The 17,111-nt window shown below is 37.1% G+C and overlaps 1 protein-coding gene and 1 long non-coding RNA gene across 3 annotated transcripts in view; both read right to left on the bottom strand.

Moving 5' to 3' along the window:
- Window positions 1-474: 474 nt before the first annotated feature.
- On the bottom strand, window positions 475-2,608 carry LOC122038474. Its single transcript, XR_006127875.1, has 2 exons — window positions 1,673-2,608; window positions 475-665 (listed from the first exon to the last, which is right to left on the bottom strand). It is a non-coding gene; the product is annotated as an uncharacterized LOC122038474 (long non-coding RNA).
- A 6,339-nt stretch (window positions 2,609-8,947) lies between these two features.
- LOC122038473 (auxin response factor 12-like) overlaps window positions 8,948-17,111 on the bottom strand; it is a 73,371-nt gene continuing 65,207 nt past the window's right edge. For both annotated transcript variants that reach the window (XM_042598244.1, XM_042598245.1), the window contains exons 13-15: window positions 16,898-17,088; window positions 16,346-16,453; window positions 8,948-9,250 (exon numbers count right to left, since the gene is read on the bottom strand). In XM_042598244.1, coding sequence (XP_042454178.1) covers window positions 16,366-16,453; window positions 16,898-17,088 — 279 coding nt within the window. In that variant the 3' untranslated portion in view covers window positions 8,948-9,250; window positions 16,346-16,365. The remainder of the gene's footprint in view (window positions 9,251-16,345; window positions 16,454-16,897; window positions 17,089-17,111) is intronic.

The following is a 17,111-nucleotide window of genomic DNA, read 5'->3' as shown; positions in this document are numbered from 1 at the left end:
CGACTAGAAAGGAGACAAAGAAAAATAGCAGTTCGCTCGATGGACGTATATTCATTGATACTTCATGAAAATTTTACAGAGGCGACTCACTCCAAAAAATCTAAAACATCATCGGGTAGTAACTCAATCAGCTTGTCCCAACTAATGACCTTACTTGTCAGGGTGGAGGGGAGGTAGCCGCCCTCTTTAAGTTGATCAAGCGTCTCGTCGATAGCCAGGTCGAATAGACGGAGTGCTCGATCGACGACCTTATCATTAAAAACATCCGAGCGAATGTAGGCTTGCTTCATAAGATCAAACCTGTTCGACTCGGCTCCTTAGTAAGTGAAACAACCCTATATTCTATACATGACAAGATATTCAATACATGTGGACCCAAGTGGAAGACTCATCAAATAGCATACCCTAAGCCTTTTGAAACGAGAAAACAATAGAGAAGTTGCATGACATATGAACCTCAACACATAGCAAACATAGTAAATTGAAGATGATGACTTCTACCAAATCAGAAATCAACAAATAGACTTCAATCCTTAACTACATAACAAATACAATTTCATAACAAGCTCCTAGGGCCCCCGAACAATGTGTTATGCTTCCATCTCGTCTCCCCAGATATTCCACCCCCACATCCTTTATCGTATCCTTGGTGGCATCTTCCTCACCTGCACCATTTGCATCATGAATCTACAGACTCAGCAAGTATATTCCACTAGTAAGTATAAGAAACAGATGGTAAGGCAAGAATGAAACTAGGAAACATAAAGCTTAAACTTACTTACACATTAAGGAAACAAGGAAAAGAACAATGCATGAGTTAGCAAGGGAGGAAGCCTACTCTACCTCAAAGTAAACTTAAGCAAATCAAAATAGGAGTTATGAACAGAAAACATTGATCATGGTCCTACATTCACAAAATAAAACTTCAACATAACATAATAGGGATAAACATGATGCAATGGTGGCAACCTTTATCAGAGCCCATTCATTTGGTCTTTATTCATGATCCATTGAGAGGTAACTCTTTGGAGAACATAAACCGTTCATCCACAGTCATTCCATATTTCTTTATCATTCATGTTTAGAAGGGTCCTCCCTAGAGCTCATCCCAGGCACCCCTCCCGTACTGTCACCACTTATGATCTTGTTTATCTAATTACCCTTATACGAAATTCATATTACACCTTATCACACAACTATACATGCACATTTCCTTCATTCATTAAAAAGTTCTACTTAGAACTTCATGTAATGTATATGCAGTCTAAATATCTTAAAGAAGTAATGGGAAGAAAAGAAAATAGCTATTTAAACTATATCAATCTCCAATTTCAGCAATTTAGAACTTCATGTAATGTATATGCAATCTAAATATCTTAAAGAAGTAATGGAAAGAAAAGAAAATAACTATTTAAACTATATCAATCTCCAATTTTCGCAAATCTGTCTCGCAAAGAAACAATGCTACATCAACACAAAGAACATGTACACCACAAACCAATTCGCCACTTCCAACGTCCAGAAAACCAGAATTATCACAAATAGCATGAACATGACACAACACCAAAACACACCACCAAATCTGTCACGACATTTTAACAATCTTGAAGAAACAATACAACATTAAAATTCATTCCCAATCTCCAAATCTATCCAGAAATCCCAAACTTACATGAAGAAGAACAACCTCAGATTCGATTCTCAATCCCCAAGTCCATCCAGAAATCCGAGACTAGCATGTCAAAATAGAACCAACATCAAAATCGTCTCACAATCTTCCAAATCTATCCAGAATTCAAGGCTATATGTCGAAACTAAAACAATATCAAGGTTGTTTCAAAATCTGCAAATCTGTCCAAAAATCCAAAGTTGTCTTGCCGAACAAAAACTACATCAAGATCGATTCACAACCCTTAGATCTGTCCTAACAAATCCACATCCATCCAAAAGAAACAAAAACCCCATTGAAATCACATTCCAGCCTACTAAATTGGTTCACCAAAAACCATAGCCACTGGAAGAACCGAGAATAACATAATCTCAAATCCCACAACCGATTACAAGCTCTCAAATCTATTCTAGCCATTAAAATCCACTACAGAAGAATGAAACAACATTAGAAAAGAAATAATCGCAACCTCCCCAAACCCTGACCAGAAAGCCAACACGAAAACTTCATGAAGAACTAGCTGACTCCATTAAAGAAAACTGTTTATACGCCTGCTATTCCTTTTCCCGAAACCTATACCTACAGGAGGGATTATACTTTCCTTTTTCCCTGCGGTTCAGAAGAGCAATCCAGTGTTGGAAGGAGAGTACTGGAGGAGCGATGAAGAGGGCTAGGGCTTGGTTGTGTCGGTGCCTAGCTAAGCTTGGCCGATTGAAAGGATGGGGAGGAGGAAGAAGAGGTCCGCTGCTTGTAGTTCATGGCTGAAGAGGGTCGACGATAGAGCTAGGCTCCTCACGACCAACACTAGACCGTCGTGGTGGTTGGCAGCGAAGTCGAGAGATGGCTAGGGCTAGCAGCGATTCAAGTCGGAGAGTTGAGGCTGGGGAGGTGGATCGACAGAGTTTTTAGGGCAAATAAACTTAGGGTTTATATAACTCCCAACTTAATGCTTTCCTTTTTATCCCTTTATCTCCATAAAATATAAAAGGTCTTCTTTAAAAATCTAGAAAATTCCAGTAAATTTTATAAATTTATATAAATCTATTTTCCTCTTAATTTCACACCAATATAAACTTATTTTCCTAAATAAACTTAAATATATCTATTTTTTTAATAATTTTAATTATATATATATATATATTAGTATATTACAGTAAGTCTCTAAGGTCGCGCGGGAAGTTTTCAGCTCTTCCTTCAACTTGGCCAGCTCTTCATCTTTTTCGGCGAGCTGGGTCTTCGCTACGGTCTGGTCGGCCGATCGTCCATTCCGCTTGGCCTTCAAAGTGGCCTCAGTATCCTTTAGGTTTTGGGTCAATACCCGAAACTTCTTATTTTTGATCTCCAAGTCCTCGATGGCTCGGAGCTTCCTGGTGTTTGCCAAATTAAACTTGGACTCGAAGGAGCTGACCTGTTTATCAAGCGAAGCCAATTGGTCAGCCTGCTTGGCTCCTTTGCTCTTCTCTGCCTCCAGTTGCACGACGCTCGCACTCAGATCGACTCTTAGTTAAGCCATCTCAGCTCTCATCTACTCCAGTTGCGCCTGGGAAGCAGATGATTGGTCGCTCGGGACCCGTAGTTGCTTGACTTCTTGCTCCAAAAATGTCAGTCTTTGACGCATGGTTAGACTCTCTATCCAATACTGTGAGGAAGCAAAAAGTTCTTAGGGTCGAGCGGTGACAAATAGTAACATATAAAATACTTACCTCAGTGGGCATCTAGGTATGGCTATCAGCAAGTGCCCCTGGAGGTATGACCGCCGCACGGGCTCGTGTATCAGCTCATATCTATGCTAGCTGACCCTGGATGATTATATGGTGGGCTCGGGCTCGGGCTCCAGCGCTGTCCAAGTCACGCCACTCATCCGTCGACAGATGGATGACAACCGTTATGTGGTGCTGGCCACTCAGAGCAGACGAGGCCGAGGTTGCTCTACCACCTGACTGAGACGAGGATGCTAGGAGGATGCAAGACTTCTGGGTCTTCAGCAGTGGTAGGTAAGCGATTGGTGGTGCACAGATTGTTCCTTGTGGCAGACCGGACAAGGACAACATCCGATCGGATGAAAGAGAAGAATGGGGGACGATCGTCGCTTGCTCAAGCACATGTGTGGAGGTTTCGCCTTGCTCGGATGACAAACGTGGGCTTGTCCTGGTTGGAGTTTGTGTAGCAGAGGTTGGCGCCTGGGTAGCTATCTCTGTGCGACGCCTTTTTCGACTTATCAACAACTACCCTGAAGAAGCCAATTTCGAGACCTCGGCAACTGGAATTACCAAAAGCTGCTCAGGTGGGGGATTCGTTGCAATAACCACTACATCGTCGATTGTACGACTGACTACTCCTTCGCTCCCTTGAGTTGGGGCTCCCGTGCTCTCTCCGAGCGGATCTTCTTGAGAGCCAACCGGCTGTAAACCACGGCTCTCTAACTCAGCCATGGTCGTGCCACGGCCGTAGCATTGATCTCTGTGTCCGCGAGTTTGGCTTTGCCGGACAGACGTGCACATAACATGACTTGGGATGCAAAAGAAAAGGATAATCAGTTAGATTCAAAAGTTAAATCAAGGAGCGTACCTAGGCTAGACGGAAGCCTTATGCGGATCAGGTTCAGGACAAACACATAGAGGACACCCTCCAACAACAATTTGTGTATATGGTATTTCTGACTGGACAAACTGGAAGCTGCATGAAAGTAGTCCTAGCGGCTCTTGTATTTCTTAAGCTCTGGAGGGTTCGACACCTCTAATTGCCACCTAGTCGGGAAATCCAGCCGCTCGGGAAAGCGAATGAAAAAGTAGTAGTCCTTCCCATGCTTGTTGGAGGACGACTTCTTGTCAAAGAAAACTAGGCCCACTCGAGCTTAGAAGAGAAAAGTCCCTGGCTCGGACAGTTTAGGATAATAGAAATAGTGAAAGAGCCGAGGAGTGAGGGGAATGTTGTGTAGGTGGAACAGATGACGACTCCGCACAGCAACCGAAAGGAATTCGACACTAGTTGACAGGGAGGAATACGAAAATACTTACAAACAGCAGAGAAGAAAGGGTGGATAGGGAACCACAGACCGGCAGTAAATTGGTCCCTAAAGAAGCACACAAAACCAGGAGGTGGCTCGTTCGAGCAGTCAAAAGCCGAAGGAAGACCAATTTGATAATCAGATGAGATCTCAAAGGCAGCTCTCAAACTCTCAGCATCGCCTCGGTCGAACCTGGACTCAATGGGCGTATACCAGAGTCCAAGGACGAAGATAGGAGGTTGAGAAGAGCTTGCCATTGGAAATAAAAGTCGATGGGAAACAACAAAATAACTCAACTAAAAGAAAGGACACTAAGAAAGAACAATACAGATTCAGTTGAAAGGAGACGAGATCTTACTAGAGAAATCAATAAGATCGACGGAAAAGGCGAAGAAGGCAGTGTCGCTGAGATGCTCACCGACGAAGATGAAGACGCAAAGTGAGGAAGATGGTGAAGCACGCGAGGCTTATAAACCTTGCGGCCAATCGACCTCAGCCGCCCGATCCAAGGTTACATAAACCTAGAAGCGGATCCAACCGTTGATTTTGAAACGGTGCACGTCTCGTCACAAGCGAATGTCTGCCTATCACATCGGGCATGCGACGGTAGTAAGGGACATGTGTCCTGCACGCACCGGATAGCATTTAATGAACTTAATTAAAAGGGCATGGTCATGTGCTCGGCCATAATTAGCAAGGATTTGCACGATTTTCAAGAAATTTGGATGACGTCAATCGCAATTGAACTCGCCCTAGGAAACACAGAGGAAGACAGTTTGCCAAGTATTGTTGCTTATCTTCCTAATCGGCGCAAGGAATGAGCCACTGGACTGAATCTGACAATGGCAAAATGCAGTTGAGCGGTGTTGGCTTAGAGGTCAGTCAATGATTACATATTATAGTCCAATCGGACACTATGGCATTTGTCCCGAATGGGCTTCATAGCCGCCAAAGACACATCTTGTCCAGTCAGTCGAACTTGTAGCCTCCTTCGACTAGACTTGAAGGGGAGGCTTGTGATGTAGCGATAAGGAAGAGTCTACCTGGCACGAGCCAATTGTCACGGTGTATGTCAAAGTCAAGACGGTCAACACCAGGGCTTAAGCAAAGATCGGCTGCATCCGAGTGAGAAGAGGTTCATCGGTCGATCGAAGGGATCGTTGTCCGATCGACCATCTGAGTAAACAAGTTCAATTAGTCTGATCGGCAGGAGAACAAGCTACGCGGACCGAGATCCCGAGCCGAGCAGGCCAGCCATCTAGCTCGGAGAATGGCGTTGGCATTGTACTCTTAATGAAGCAATAAAATGATAAAAGAGGAAAAGATAAATAATTAATAAAGGAAAGAGAAAATCAAACATGACACTTCATCTATCATTAAATGAGAAGAAGTCAAGATAAAGATATCCTCTATCGGTAATCAATATCATTAAACAAGGGAAAATGGAGGGTCACCAGAAAAGGTATAAAAGAGGCACGTCAAGTATGAAGAAAAGCAAGAAAAAATTTTATCCTTAGTGCTCACTATTTTCCTCTCCTGTTTCTGACTTGAGCATCGGAGGAGCAATGCCAAGGACCTCTTCCCTAATTTTGATTTTATTTTACAGAGAGTGAGATCTTCATCCGGTCAATGAAATTATCATCTCCTCAATTTTCCAACTTCGCACCTTCAGACAAGATCATCCTCCATGATTCTTGCTCCAAATAAAAACAATTCCAATCAAACGTCCAAATCATACACAGATCTAGCATTCACTGTTCTGAGGTGTATCTCACCCATTTTCCCTAGTTAGACAATCAGTAGTTTTTGAAATATCATGCAAAGTTTAAAATTAGCAAATCAGTTCATGCAAGATCTGCAAGTGCAATTTTCCATCTCCATTTCCAACAGCAAGGGACTCCATGCAAGATCACAAATCTAATGCATCAAGAGCACTTTGCCTTCTCTGTTGCCAACAACCAACAAAACTTAAAATTTCACTTATTCATGAGGTTGTTCCTCAAGTGATGATTCCTTGACTAAAGAAGACCATGTAAGGGGTGTGTATTGCTACCATTCGCGCTTGCTTGCTATCATTCTGACTCTTGATGCCATTGGTAGGTCGTGAGAGAGATTGAGAAAGAAGATCAGAGGGAAGAGATGGTGGAAGCTCCGGTGTGCTCGGTTTCAGGTGACGACAGCAACTGCTGTTGGGTTAGAAGGGAAAAGAAAATCATGGCCCGGAGTGGGGAGAAATGCAGACTAAATCCTTTGGTCTGTAATTTATGGACCAGAGGATGGTCCATTGATCATGATTGATGGACTATGATAGACCTCATCTGTTTAAGTGATGGAGTCTATCAAAATAAACCAATCTACAGAAGATCCGTGCTAGGAGAAATGGGGTTGAGTTTTTTAATGGCATTTTGCAAATTAGTCCAGTTACTTTTAAAAAAATACATTAGGCATGGCGGGTTTGTAGCATGTGGTAAGATAGTTTTTGAGTATTATAACATGTAGGATATGGATAGATTTCGAAGATATACAAGACTCGATTATTAGTATGATCGAGTTAAAGTACATCAATCCAGTTTATACAAGGATACTAGTTGATTGGTGTACATGAAGAAGTGAAAAACTTGGAATTCGAATATTTCTGGGTTTGTGGTTTCGTAACCGTCATTTGATTTATCTATTTCATCCAGTTTTATGGTTTGATGTAATCAATTGATAAAACCATAAATGTCACATTAATTTTAAGGTTTGAGCAATTAGAACTAAAGTGGTCTATTGAGGTCTCAGGACCAATTCTCATGGAGTACAAAACATTTTGTTGAATGTTTAATTTCTTTTATATAAAGAGCCGTTCCATTAAGATAAAATATTTCTCGTAATTATTTACCTATAACTTATCGTGGAACCGACTATATTAAATCGTTTGGGATGAACGATATTATATTTTACTCCAAAAATTGATTAAGGATACTATAAGTACAGGCAAAGTTTGTTGTTTAGTATCACCACTAGGAAACTCACAATCATTCAAAATTCATGATTTAACATAATAACAAATAAAAGATTTATCAATTAATTGAGCAATTGTACAGCAGCAAGACATTTTCTTAATTTCCTAAATATCTATGAATTTAATCCCAACTTCAACGAATTAACGAATAAATTTTTCTTAATAATCTAAGAACATTGGACGACGGTTATCCGCTATAAATATTTCTTAATTTGCCCTAATAACCGATGAAAAACTTCTATGCTTCCGGACCAGTCATTTTCAGAATTAATCGACAAAAACTGTATACATGATGTCAACTAAAAAATAAATAACATTGTAGCATGAACATAGTGGTTCCTAAGAAGAATGTGAACCGTCCCCTCGGAACGATGCGGTAGTTAAAACATGGAATGTTGCCACATGAAATCTTAGGATCAAAACTCGATAAATCCGAACATATCCTCCCTCATGCCTTGATCACTTGCACTAATGACTAGTAGTCATCCATAATTTACCTATTCCATGTAACCTAAGGACGGATTGACGAAGACGCTGAGGTGATCAAAGCACCCTAAGGAGAATGTGAACCACATCAAATTGACTATGAATGTCATTTTGCTCTCGTTTTTGTTTAGTGGTGTTTTCATTGAGCAATAATCTATTGAACACAAATAATGAGCCAAGTACGAATTAAGTCTATTCATCCCTTCTAAACTTGCATATTGATCCTAGGTATTAGTTAAGATTCGAGAATTGATATAATATTAATTTCCAACATAAACAAACAATTATAGCTCCACAAAGTTTGACAAGTGAAAAAAATAAAATAAATAAAACTATCAAGAAGCCAATGAACAAATTTAAACTCATTAAGCTAAATTAAAAAAACTTAACATTTACAGTTAGAATTTCCTGCACCAAAAATGCTAAACCCTAAATCCTAACACTACAAAACTTGATTAAGCTTACGCATTTGCCGCCGCACCTGAAAGTGACTTTATCAATATTACTTCAACGGACAAATAAAATGGCGCGGTCGACTACTGTAACATTTTAGAGTTTATGAACAAAATTTTAGCAGAACTATGATAATCCGGTGCACGAAGTTTCCACCATATGAGATCCCGAGGAAGAATTCATTGCACGTAGTCTTACCCTACTTTTGCAAGAGGCTATTTTCAGAATTAGAACCCGTAACATTTTAATCACATAGCAACAACTTTACCGTTGCACCATACTATAAAGGGACAAAATCAGGTAACTGCCAATAACATTTTGCAGAGCATAAAATGGTAAAGCATACGATAAATTACTAATAGCATCTTAGTCTGCAAGCAGTAGAATATTACAACTCGTCCCACAATTTTATCCATTGTTCAAGGTGTTGCATGCTAGCGGCAACACTACGGAGTGCAAACCTCAAACTTCAGATCATAATTATATTATCTAAATTATGAGAAGATTACAATTAGGAAACTACAACTCCGTAAGAGGGAGAGAAATTTCCTGGGAATATTTTGTGACGTTCTAATCTGCTCATGTGCAGGTAATCATCAGACAATCCCCTTGGAATGTGCATACCAAAAACCTGGAAAGATGACAGGATTACCAAAAGACGATTTTATGAAATTTACTGAAATAGATACAAAAAGATCTCTATATTGATGGGAAAAAACAATTAGGTACCTAAGCAATTTCAGCATTTTTAAAGAAGAAAATAAACAAAAATGAAGGCAAAATCTTGATTTGACTAATTCCAAACAATGCCGATATTATTTGGATGACTTGATTCATTCATAGATAAGCTTGCATTTTTTTTTTTTTTTTTCATTTCTTGTGTAACTTGGAGCATTACTTGCAATATCATGATGTCCAGATAGCCAATAGATATGCTACTGGAGGTCTTTGCTTCTCAAAAGGACACTGATAATCCCCTACAACTTATATAGGGAATAGAATATGGTTCATTAATTTAAGAAATCCAAAAGGGCATTTATCCACGTCTTGTTCTAGTTGAATATGTTGTTGAAGATGTTTATGGGATTTTCTCTATTAACATGGTGAGCTTCATTACATAGACATCTGTATTTTAATGCAGATCGCCTACACACCTTTTGAGTTTGTTGAGGCATCCCTTTGGGTAGTCAAGACACCAGTTAAGATAAATGCACCACTAAAAATCGTCAATGTACCTCTTCAAGTAGTTTAGACACCCCTTCAAGTATACATATCGTTGGTGCAATCATGCCATTAGAAGCTTACCTAAGTTAAAGGAAGATACTGTTGGTGTAGTCATACTCTCATTATAAATAGTTGATAAATAATTTTGATGTTGGCAAAAGATCTAAGTTATGTTTAAACTATGTTATTCTATTAAGTATTTAACTATGTAGATGGAGGAACTTGACACGAATTACAGGGTGCAGTTTGGAAACGAACAAATGAGTCAAAGTGACTAGAAACTTGACAGAGAAAAAGTCCAAACAGTGCTTTGTAGACGTGGAAGAAGTCCAACTAGCAGCCTAAGAGATCCTTAGCACACAAGTCATGAGTGAACTCCCAAGTATGTGCAGTAAAAAGGTCATAATTCTACTAGTGTTGAGGAAGATCCTCATGCCTATGAAGATGTTAGTTCGATGGCTCAAAGACCCAAATCAAGCCGGACATGAAGGTTGGTCAAGCTTAGGAAGCTTAGTGTTATGAAGGAGTAAAGGATCATCAAGAACTCGAGGGAGAAGCATCTTGGCATGAAAGGCCAAAATGAGTGATGACAAGTGAATACTATTTTTAGGTACATATTTTCAACTTAGGCGTATAGTAGACCAGAGAAAAGATGTTTTAGATAAAAGTCGATGAATAAACTCAAAGTGGAGCAGATTCAGTTAACTGAAGGTTTTATTAGTCGATTGAATAACTGATTCGACTCAGTAGTAAACTGCTGGTCAACTGCTTGTCAACAGAAATATTTTCTTCTCACTTGAGTAGACTGAACTATAATTCAATCAACCGAAATAGCCGAAGTCGAATACCTAATAACTTTTTTGTGTTCGAATTGAGTCCACGGATATAGTCGTGAATTGACTCAAGACTTTATCTTTGTAGGATAAGATTCATGGCTATCGAATTTGAGTCGACTAGGATGACTAGAGTCGGCTGGTATCGCATTAATAGTGAAAAGGTCACGTGGTTATCTAGTTGAATCAATTGATAGACATTGACTCGACTAGAGATAGTCGTTATGAGAAATGGTGAGTTGATTGAAAATTGATCGAGTCAGCTAAAGATAGTCACCGAGATAGAAAATTGAAGAATTATTTATTTGAGTCGACTAAAAGAGACTAAAGTTGATTGATAGAGGGTCAAATTGATTGATGAACAGGAGTTGACTAAAGTCTTAGCCGTTGGATGAGAAGCCTAGCAATTATCCATTTGAGCCCACTAATGAAGATTGACTGAATGGATTTTAAGTTGACTAAATAGTCATTGCAGATAAGGTTCTAAAATTTGTATTTCAATTAATTGATGACTTATAAATAAAGGAGCAAAGCGACTACAAACAACAATCAACACAAATGTGTTTTCGTTGTTCTATTATTCAAAAGTGCTCATGACAACCTTCAAGAGAATAATCTTCTAAAATGGTTTATTTTTCTTATTTCATTTGTATTTCTCTTTCTCCTTTCATTTCCTATCTTTCTATAAAAGAGAAGAGAACATTTCCATACAAGGTTTCTCCTCCTAAAAAGAGAAATTATTTGATTACTCGCCTTAAGAGTTGGAGGTGGAGTAGACCATAGAGGAGGAGTTGGGGATTTGAACCACCTTAAATATTATGTTCACATTGACTATCTTGCATTACTTTTCCATTGAATAATTTCTAATATTGATTGCTAGCATTTGATTAAGCCTTGCATTTGCACAAAGATTAAAAAGAAAAGATTTTAAAATCTCACATCTAGATACCTGCTAGAGGGGAGTGGTGAATAGCCTTCCTAGTTCATTGTAGCAGAAATATGAACAAAAACACAAGAAACAAGAGAGCAAACCAAACTCGATGATTTAATGTAGTTCAAAATCTCAATTCTTACTCCTTCATGCGGGTTACTTGGATCAGAAGTGGAGAAACATCTTATAAGCACACATCTTATAGATGAGAGTCAAGTACACAAGAAGATGAAGAGCATAAAGAGAAAACACTAAAGCTTAACTCTAACACAAATATGGTAGTATTTTGGATGTTCCTATGCCTTCTCCAAGATGCAATTTTCCCATATATATAGCCTTTAGCTCTAGCTTCAATTCAGCCTTTGAAATAACTTCTTTTTGCTAACTAGTCAACTAATGTAGCCACAAGTTGAATAATGTGACCACAAGTCGACTTCTTGCTTGATTGGTCGTAGCAACAATCAACTAGGATAATTGACTATTGTTTCTGTTTAGTCCTAATTATCAGTCGATTAATACATTGACTATGACCATTTCCAAAGTCGAGTCCATCTTAAATGTGAGTTCTTCTCTCGTCCATGCATACAAGTTCTCTCACTCTCAACTCCCTTAGATTCTTACCAAGTATTCTTGGCTTATCATGACTCTGATTCTCCTCATCCACGATCCCTTGGATATCCACACCATCCTTCTCTGATGTTTATAAATTTGGGGCATCAAACCATCAACACCTTGGTTGTGCCAAATTTCAATGTGTCAGCATACTCTTTGCCTAAACTATCAAAACCATGATCAATCCGATCTCAAAGGCATGACTGCACCAAAACCATTTAAAGCCGGTAAATTACCAATTAAATCCAACATATGGTATACATTGTACAACTTTGTCAACAATCTTTTGTTATTGTAAATCTAATTCTTTTTTTAATTATGATAGATTTTAAGGGCTGAAAATCAGCTTGTATTATGGGATATAATGACAATTCTTCTCCAAGAGTGGGATGACTTTTATGTTCAAAGCTCTCTAAGTTTTCCAGTGCAACATCTATTGTTGCCATCTCTTAAAATCAGATCTAGAGCTCTCATAGGACACGGACCCCTTACAATTGTCATGATCGTAAATATTATCTTAAAATTATTGCTAAAGATGCTTGCAAATGTAGCTTTTCTATACAACGATCAATCCTAGTCTGTTATATGGATCCTCCTATGCAATTGTGTTCGATCTCATATCATATCTTCATCTATATTTAAATATATGTTATTTATTTTATCATTGTTTAATAAATTTTTTGTCTCCTCTTTCTTGATTAATGTGTATTTATTATGATCTTAACTCGTCTAACTTGAACATTTATTGAACGTCTAAGTATATGTCTGTACATTTTTAAATAAGTGTTAAAGTTTTCAATTTTATTCATTTTCTGTTCATATGCTCGATTCATATCTCAACATTCAACTTCATATACACTATTTTGTAAACTTCCCTTTAAGCTATAGAGGTACCTTATGATCGCAAAGAATATTTTATACCCTCCTCTATTTCAACTATCCTGTTTATATCTTATGTAAATGATCTATCAATCCCTCCATCCTTTTACAAAAATGATTATACATACTTGAAACTCTCAATTATAGGTAACTCATCGTATCCTAGCTCAACAATTATCTTGCTACGTCTAATACTACTAATGTCGACCCCACTTAGTGGGACAAAGCTTGATTGTTGTTGTCGTCATCGTCTAATACTACTAATATAAATTTCATATATTTTATTTTTATAAGTCTGAAACCTTTTACTTCCAGCGTATCCTAAGATTCTAACTCTACTCCTTCACATGTCTCATCAACCAAAATAATGTCGTCCGCCAACAACATACACCATAATAATATGCCTCAAGTCTTCACTCTTATCATTGCATCTTCATACATATCTTTAATTATTTCAATATACGCTACGCTAGCACTTTTCTTTTTTAATATTATATATATATATAATTTCCCTTGAATATTTGTTATAGATTTTCTTAAGTCAATGAATACCATGTATAAGTCTTGTTTCTTTTTCGGATACTTTTTAAACGTGTGACAAGATGCATAGCTTCTGTCATCAACTTTTCAAATCTGAGTCTAAATTGATTTTAATAACCTTGGTCTCCTTAATTTTTTTATCACTCTTTTTTAAAGTTTCATGGTATAATTCATTAACTTAATGTCACTATAATTCACACAATTTGTAGGTTTCTAAAGTACTTACCCTTATTCATTTTCAATATCAGATTAAATAACTTCACTAGGCGTTCAATACCTTGCTTCCCTAACCACTTTCATACCCTTATTGGAATATTATTTGGTTCGATTGCTTTTTCATTTTGCATCCTATTAAACATATGTTCTACTTTTGAAATTCAAATTCTTCGATAAAAAATTAAAATTTATACTCATTTGACCAACTTAAGTTTCCTAAACTAAGTTGGTCACCTAAACCTTCATCAAAAAGTTGAAAAGTACCTCTACCATCACTTCTTTATTTTCTCATACTTCATATTAGTACCCTATTGGATTTATTTTTAATGCATCTTCTTTGTGTAAGATCTTGTTTTCCTCTCTCCGATTTTAACTATTTTATAGATATCTCTTTCCCCTTCTTTTATATCAACCTATCAATACAAGCATTCAAAAGCTTCATTCTTGGTTTCACTCATTGCCTTCTCAGTCACTCTCTTGATTATTGCATACTTTTTAAGTTTTCTATATTATAACAAATGTATGATAACTTATAAGTGGTTCGTTTTTTACTTTCTCCTCTACTTCCATATTCCACCACCAAAATTCTTTTCTAAAAGTGTCATCCTCTTGAGTCTTGACTCACCGAATATGCTCTTGACCACCATTTTCAAATTTGATATCATATTGTAGTCAAGTTATGATGTATTTCTCCTAATAATTATGCTTCTACCCTCTCCTTAAAGATACTTTATTTCTCATCCTTTAACTTCCATCATTTGATTTTAAGAGTCATGCACATTTTCTACTTATAATATGCTTAAGGCACATATCTAATATTACTAACCTATGTAAGTTTTCTTCAGTGATAAACTTGTAACCTTCATAAATTTCTCTCCCTCTTCATGATTATAAAAAAAATCAATTTGCTACTTATTATTCTCACTTTTAAATGTAGCTAGGTGCTCTCTTTTTAAAAAACATATTAATTATTATAAATTCATATGTTATTGCGAAATCTAATATAATTTTTTGTTATATTTTCTTATTCCAAAACCATAGCCTCTATGCTCCAATCATATTTATCATTTTTTACTCTTATATGCTCATTTAAATCTCCAATTAGAATCATCTCGTTTGTTGGAATTAGATCTTTCTAAAACTTATCTTTCGTGTCTTCATCTAATCTTACTTGAGGTAAATATGTAAATTACATTAATAGTTTTTTTACTACTACTATCTAGAGAGCTAGAATCATATTTCCCTTCCTAACTACTACTACTACTTCGTCCCTTAACGAACTATCTATAACAATAACTACTCTTTCTTGTTTAAATCTTTCATGTATACCATAACTCAAAACCTGAGTTTTCTATCATTTTTGTCTTCTCCCCTACCTATATTTTCTCTTGTAAGTACAAAATATTTTTTTTTCCCTATCATCATATTTATTACCTCCATTGCTTTGTAATGAACATTCGTATATTTCATGTTTTAAATCTAAGACAATTGGTATTGTTGTAATGTTTAGTTTTATCCAACCTAGGGTGTGAAAACTCTTGCATATTTAATACTGCACTCAAGTTCTTTTGGAAAAATAATAGTCCTTCCCGAAACGTTACAATTTAACCTTGCAACATGTTCCTTCTGAGTATTAGTATAATAGTTTAATGGATTTATACATAACATTTGCCTATGTTTGACACTGGTTGGTAATCTAATGCAATCCTCCTCCTTTATCCAGATTGGGACCGACCATGGCAAGGTTTATTCATCATGAGCAATGTTCTCATATTACATTCCAAATATTGGTCTTAAATTGATCTATTCGGGCTCAATTTAGGTCCATTTGTTTTCCGAATCTTAGAGATCATGTGCTTCAAGTCCACCCATTTGAACCAACATTTGTGTATCCTCTAGCTAGCAATCATGTGTTTGCACTCTAGATTATGCTCATGCACAAGCTTATGATCTCAATCCCAATCAAGCAGGTCCAAACCGATGAATGTTATAATTTTTTCCATTTAGATAATTTTAGATATTAATTTCTAGTTTATTTGAAAATTTTATGAGTCTATTCGGAAAATAGCTTGTCCATATCCTTATTCCATCACTTAATTATGAGAACTAATTTCCAACAGAATAAGATGAGGGCCAGAGAGCTTCTAAAAACAATTCCATCTAGGAAAGATAAGTAATTGAAGTTTCTCTCAAAGATAGCTCTCAATCTGAACCAGATGTGCAATTTTTTTTCACTAAATTATCATAAAATGGTAGTATTCTGATTCCTCAATCTGTTCATAGAATAGAAAGAATGTTTTCCATATGTACACACCAGTTCATAATTCTATGCACTTTTCCTGTTTTAAGAATGAAGAATGTTGCCATCAAGAGCTCATCGGTGACTAAAGTGAAAATGTGGCTGAGGCAATCAACAATGGTGGAAGACACGAAATATCCATAATAGGTATTTTGCACTAACCGAAATTACACAATATATCATTTCAAATACCTAGTACTTCAAGAGGAATATCATGTGGACTCAGACTCTTGTTTTCCCATCTGTTGCACATCATCTGGAGAAAGTATTTTGATACACCAGACATTATTCACAAATGATCTGCATAATAAAGCCAAAAGAAGGTATTTAAGCAACAAAACATTAAGAGCATAAATTAAAACTTATGGTGGATAAGTTTAGTTATTAGAAATACAGTGTTGATGCATATTCAAGTACGTCATAATCAAACTATAACACTCGACTGAGTGTGGCATTTCAGTTAACCAATTGCACAGTTCTGTGGAAGTAGGCATTGGTATGCAACAAAAAATCTACCACATTTTGCCTCCATGATATCATTTCAGACATTGGCTATAGAAAGCAAACATATGAAGTGGTCGATGAATATTTTCTAGGAGACCTCAACATAACATGCAAATTCCATTGATAAATCAACAAGCTCAGCCATATGCTAAATGAAACAAAAAAGTAAGTCAATGATAAATGCAATAACTACTTTTGTTTTTGTTTCGAGAACTAAAGGTGCTTGAAATGAATTCTTACTCCCAGGGGTCGTCTCCAAGGAGAAGCACATCATTCTCCCTGTCAACAAATACAAGCTGCCAGCCTGATCTATGAGGATTTTCAAATAAACCCTCAATACCAAACATATGACCTAGTTCCATACGCAGTTCATCATAGTTACTGAACCGGGAGATGTCCAGTGATCTCCCAACTGAGCCTGACTTGCAGACCTGCACAAAGAAGAATGTTAAAG

The sequence above is a fragment of the Zingiber officinale genome, chromosome 1A (genome assembly GCF_018446385.1).
Source record: "Zingiber officinale cultivar Zhangliang chromosome 1A, Zo_v1.1, whole genome shotgun sequence".
Lineage (NCBI taxonomy): Eukaryota > Viridiplantae > Streptophyta > Magnoliopsida > Zingiberales > Zingiberaceae > Zingiber > Zingiber officinale.
Note: the sequence above shows the minus strand (reverse complement) of the source record. Positions and strands in the feature narration are given on the sequence as shown.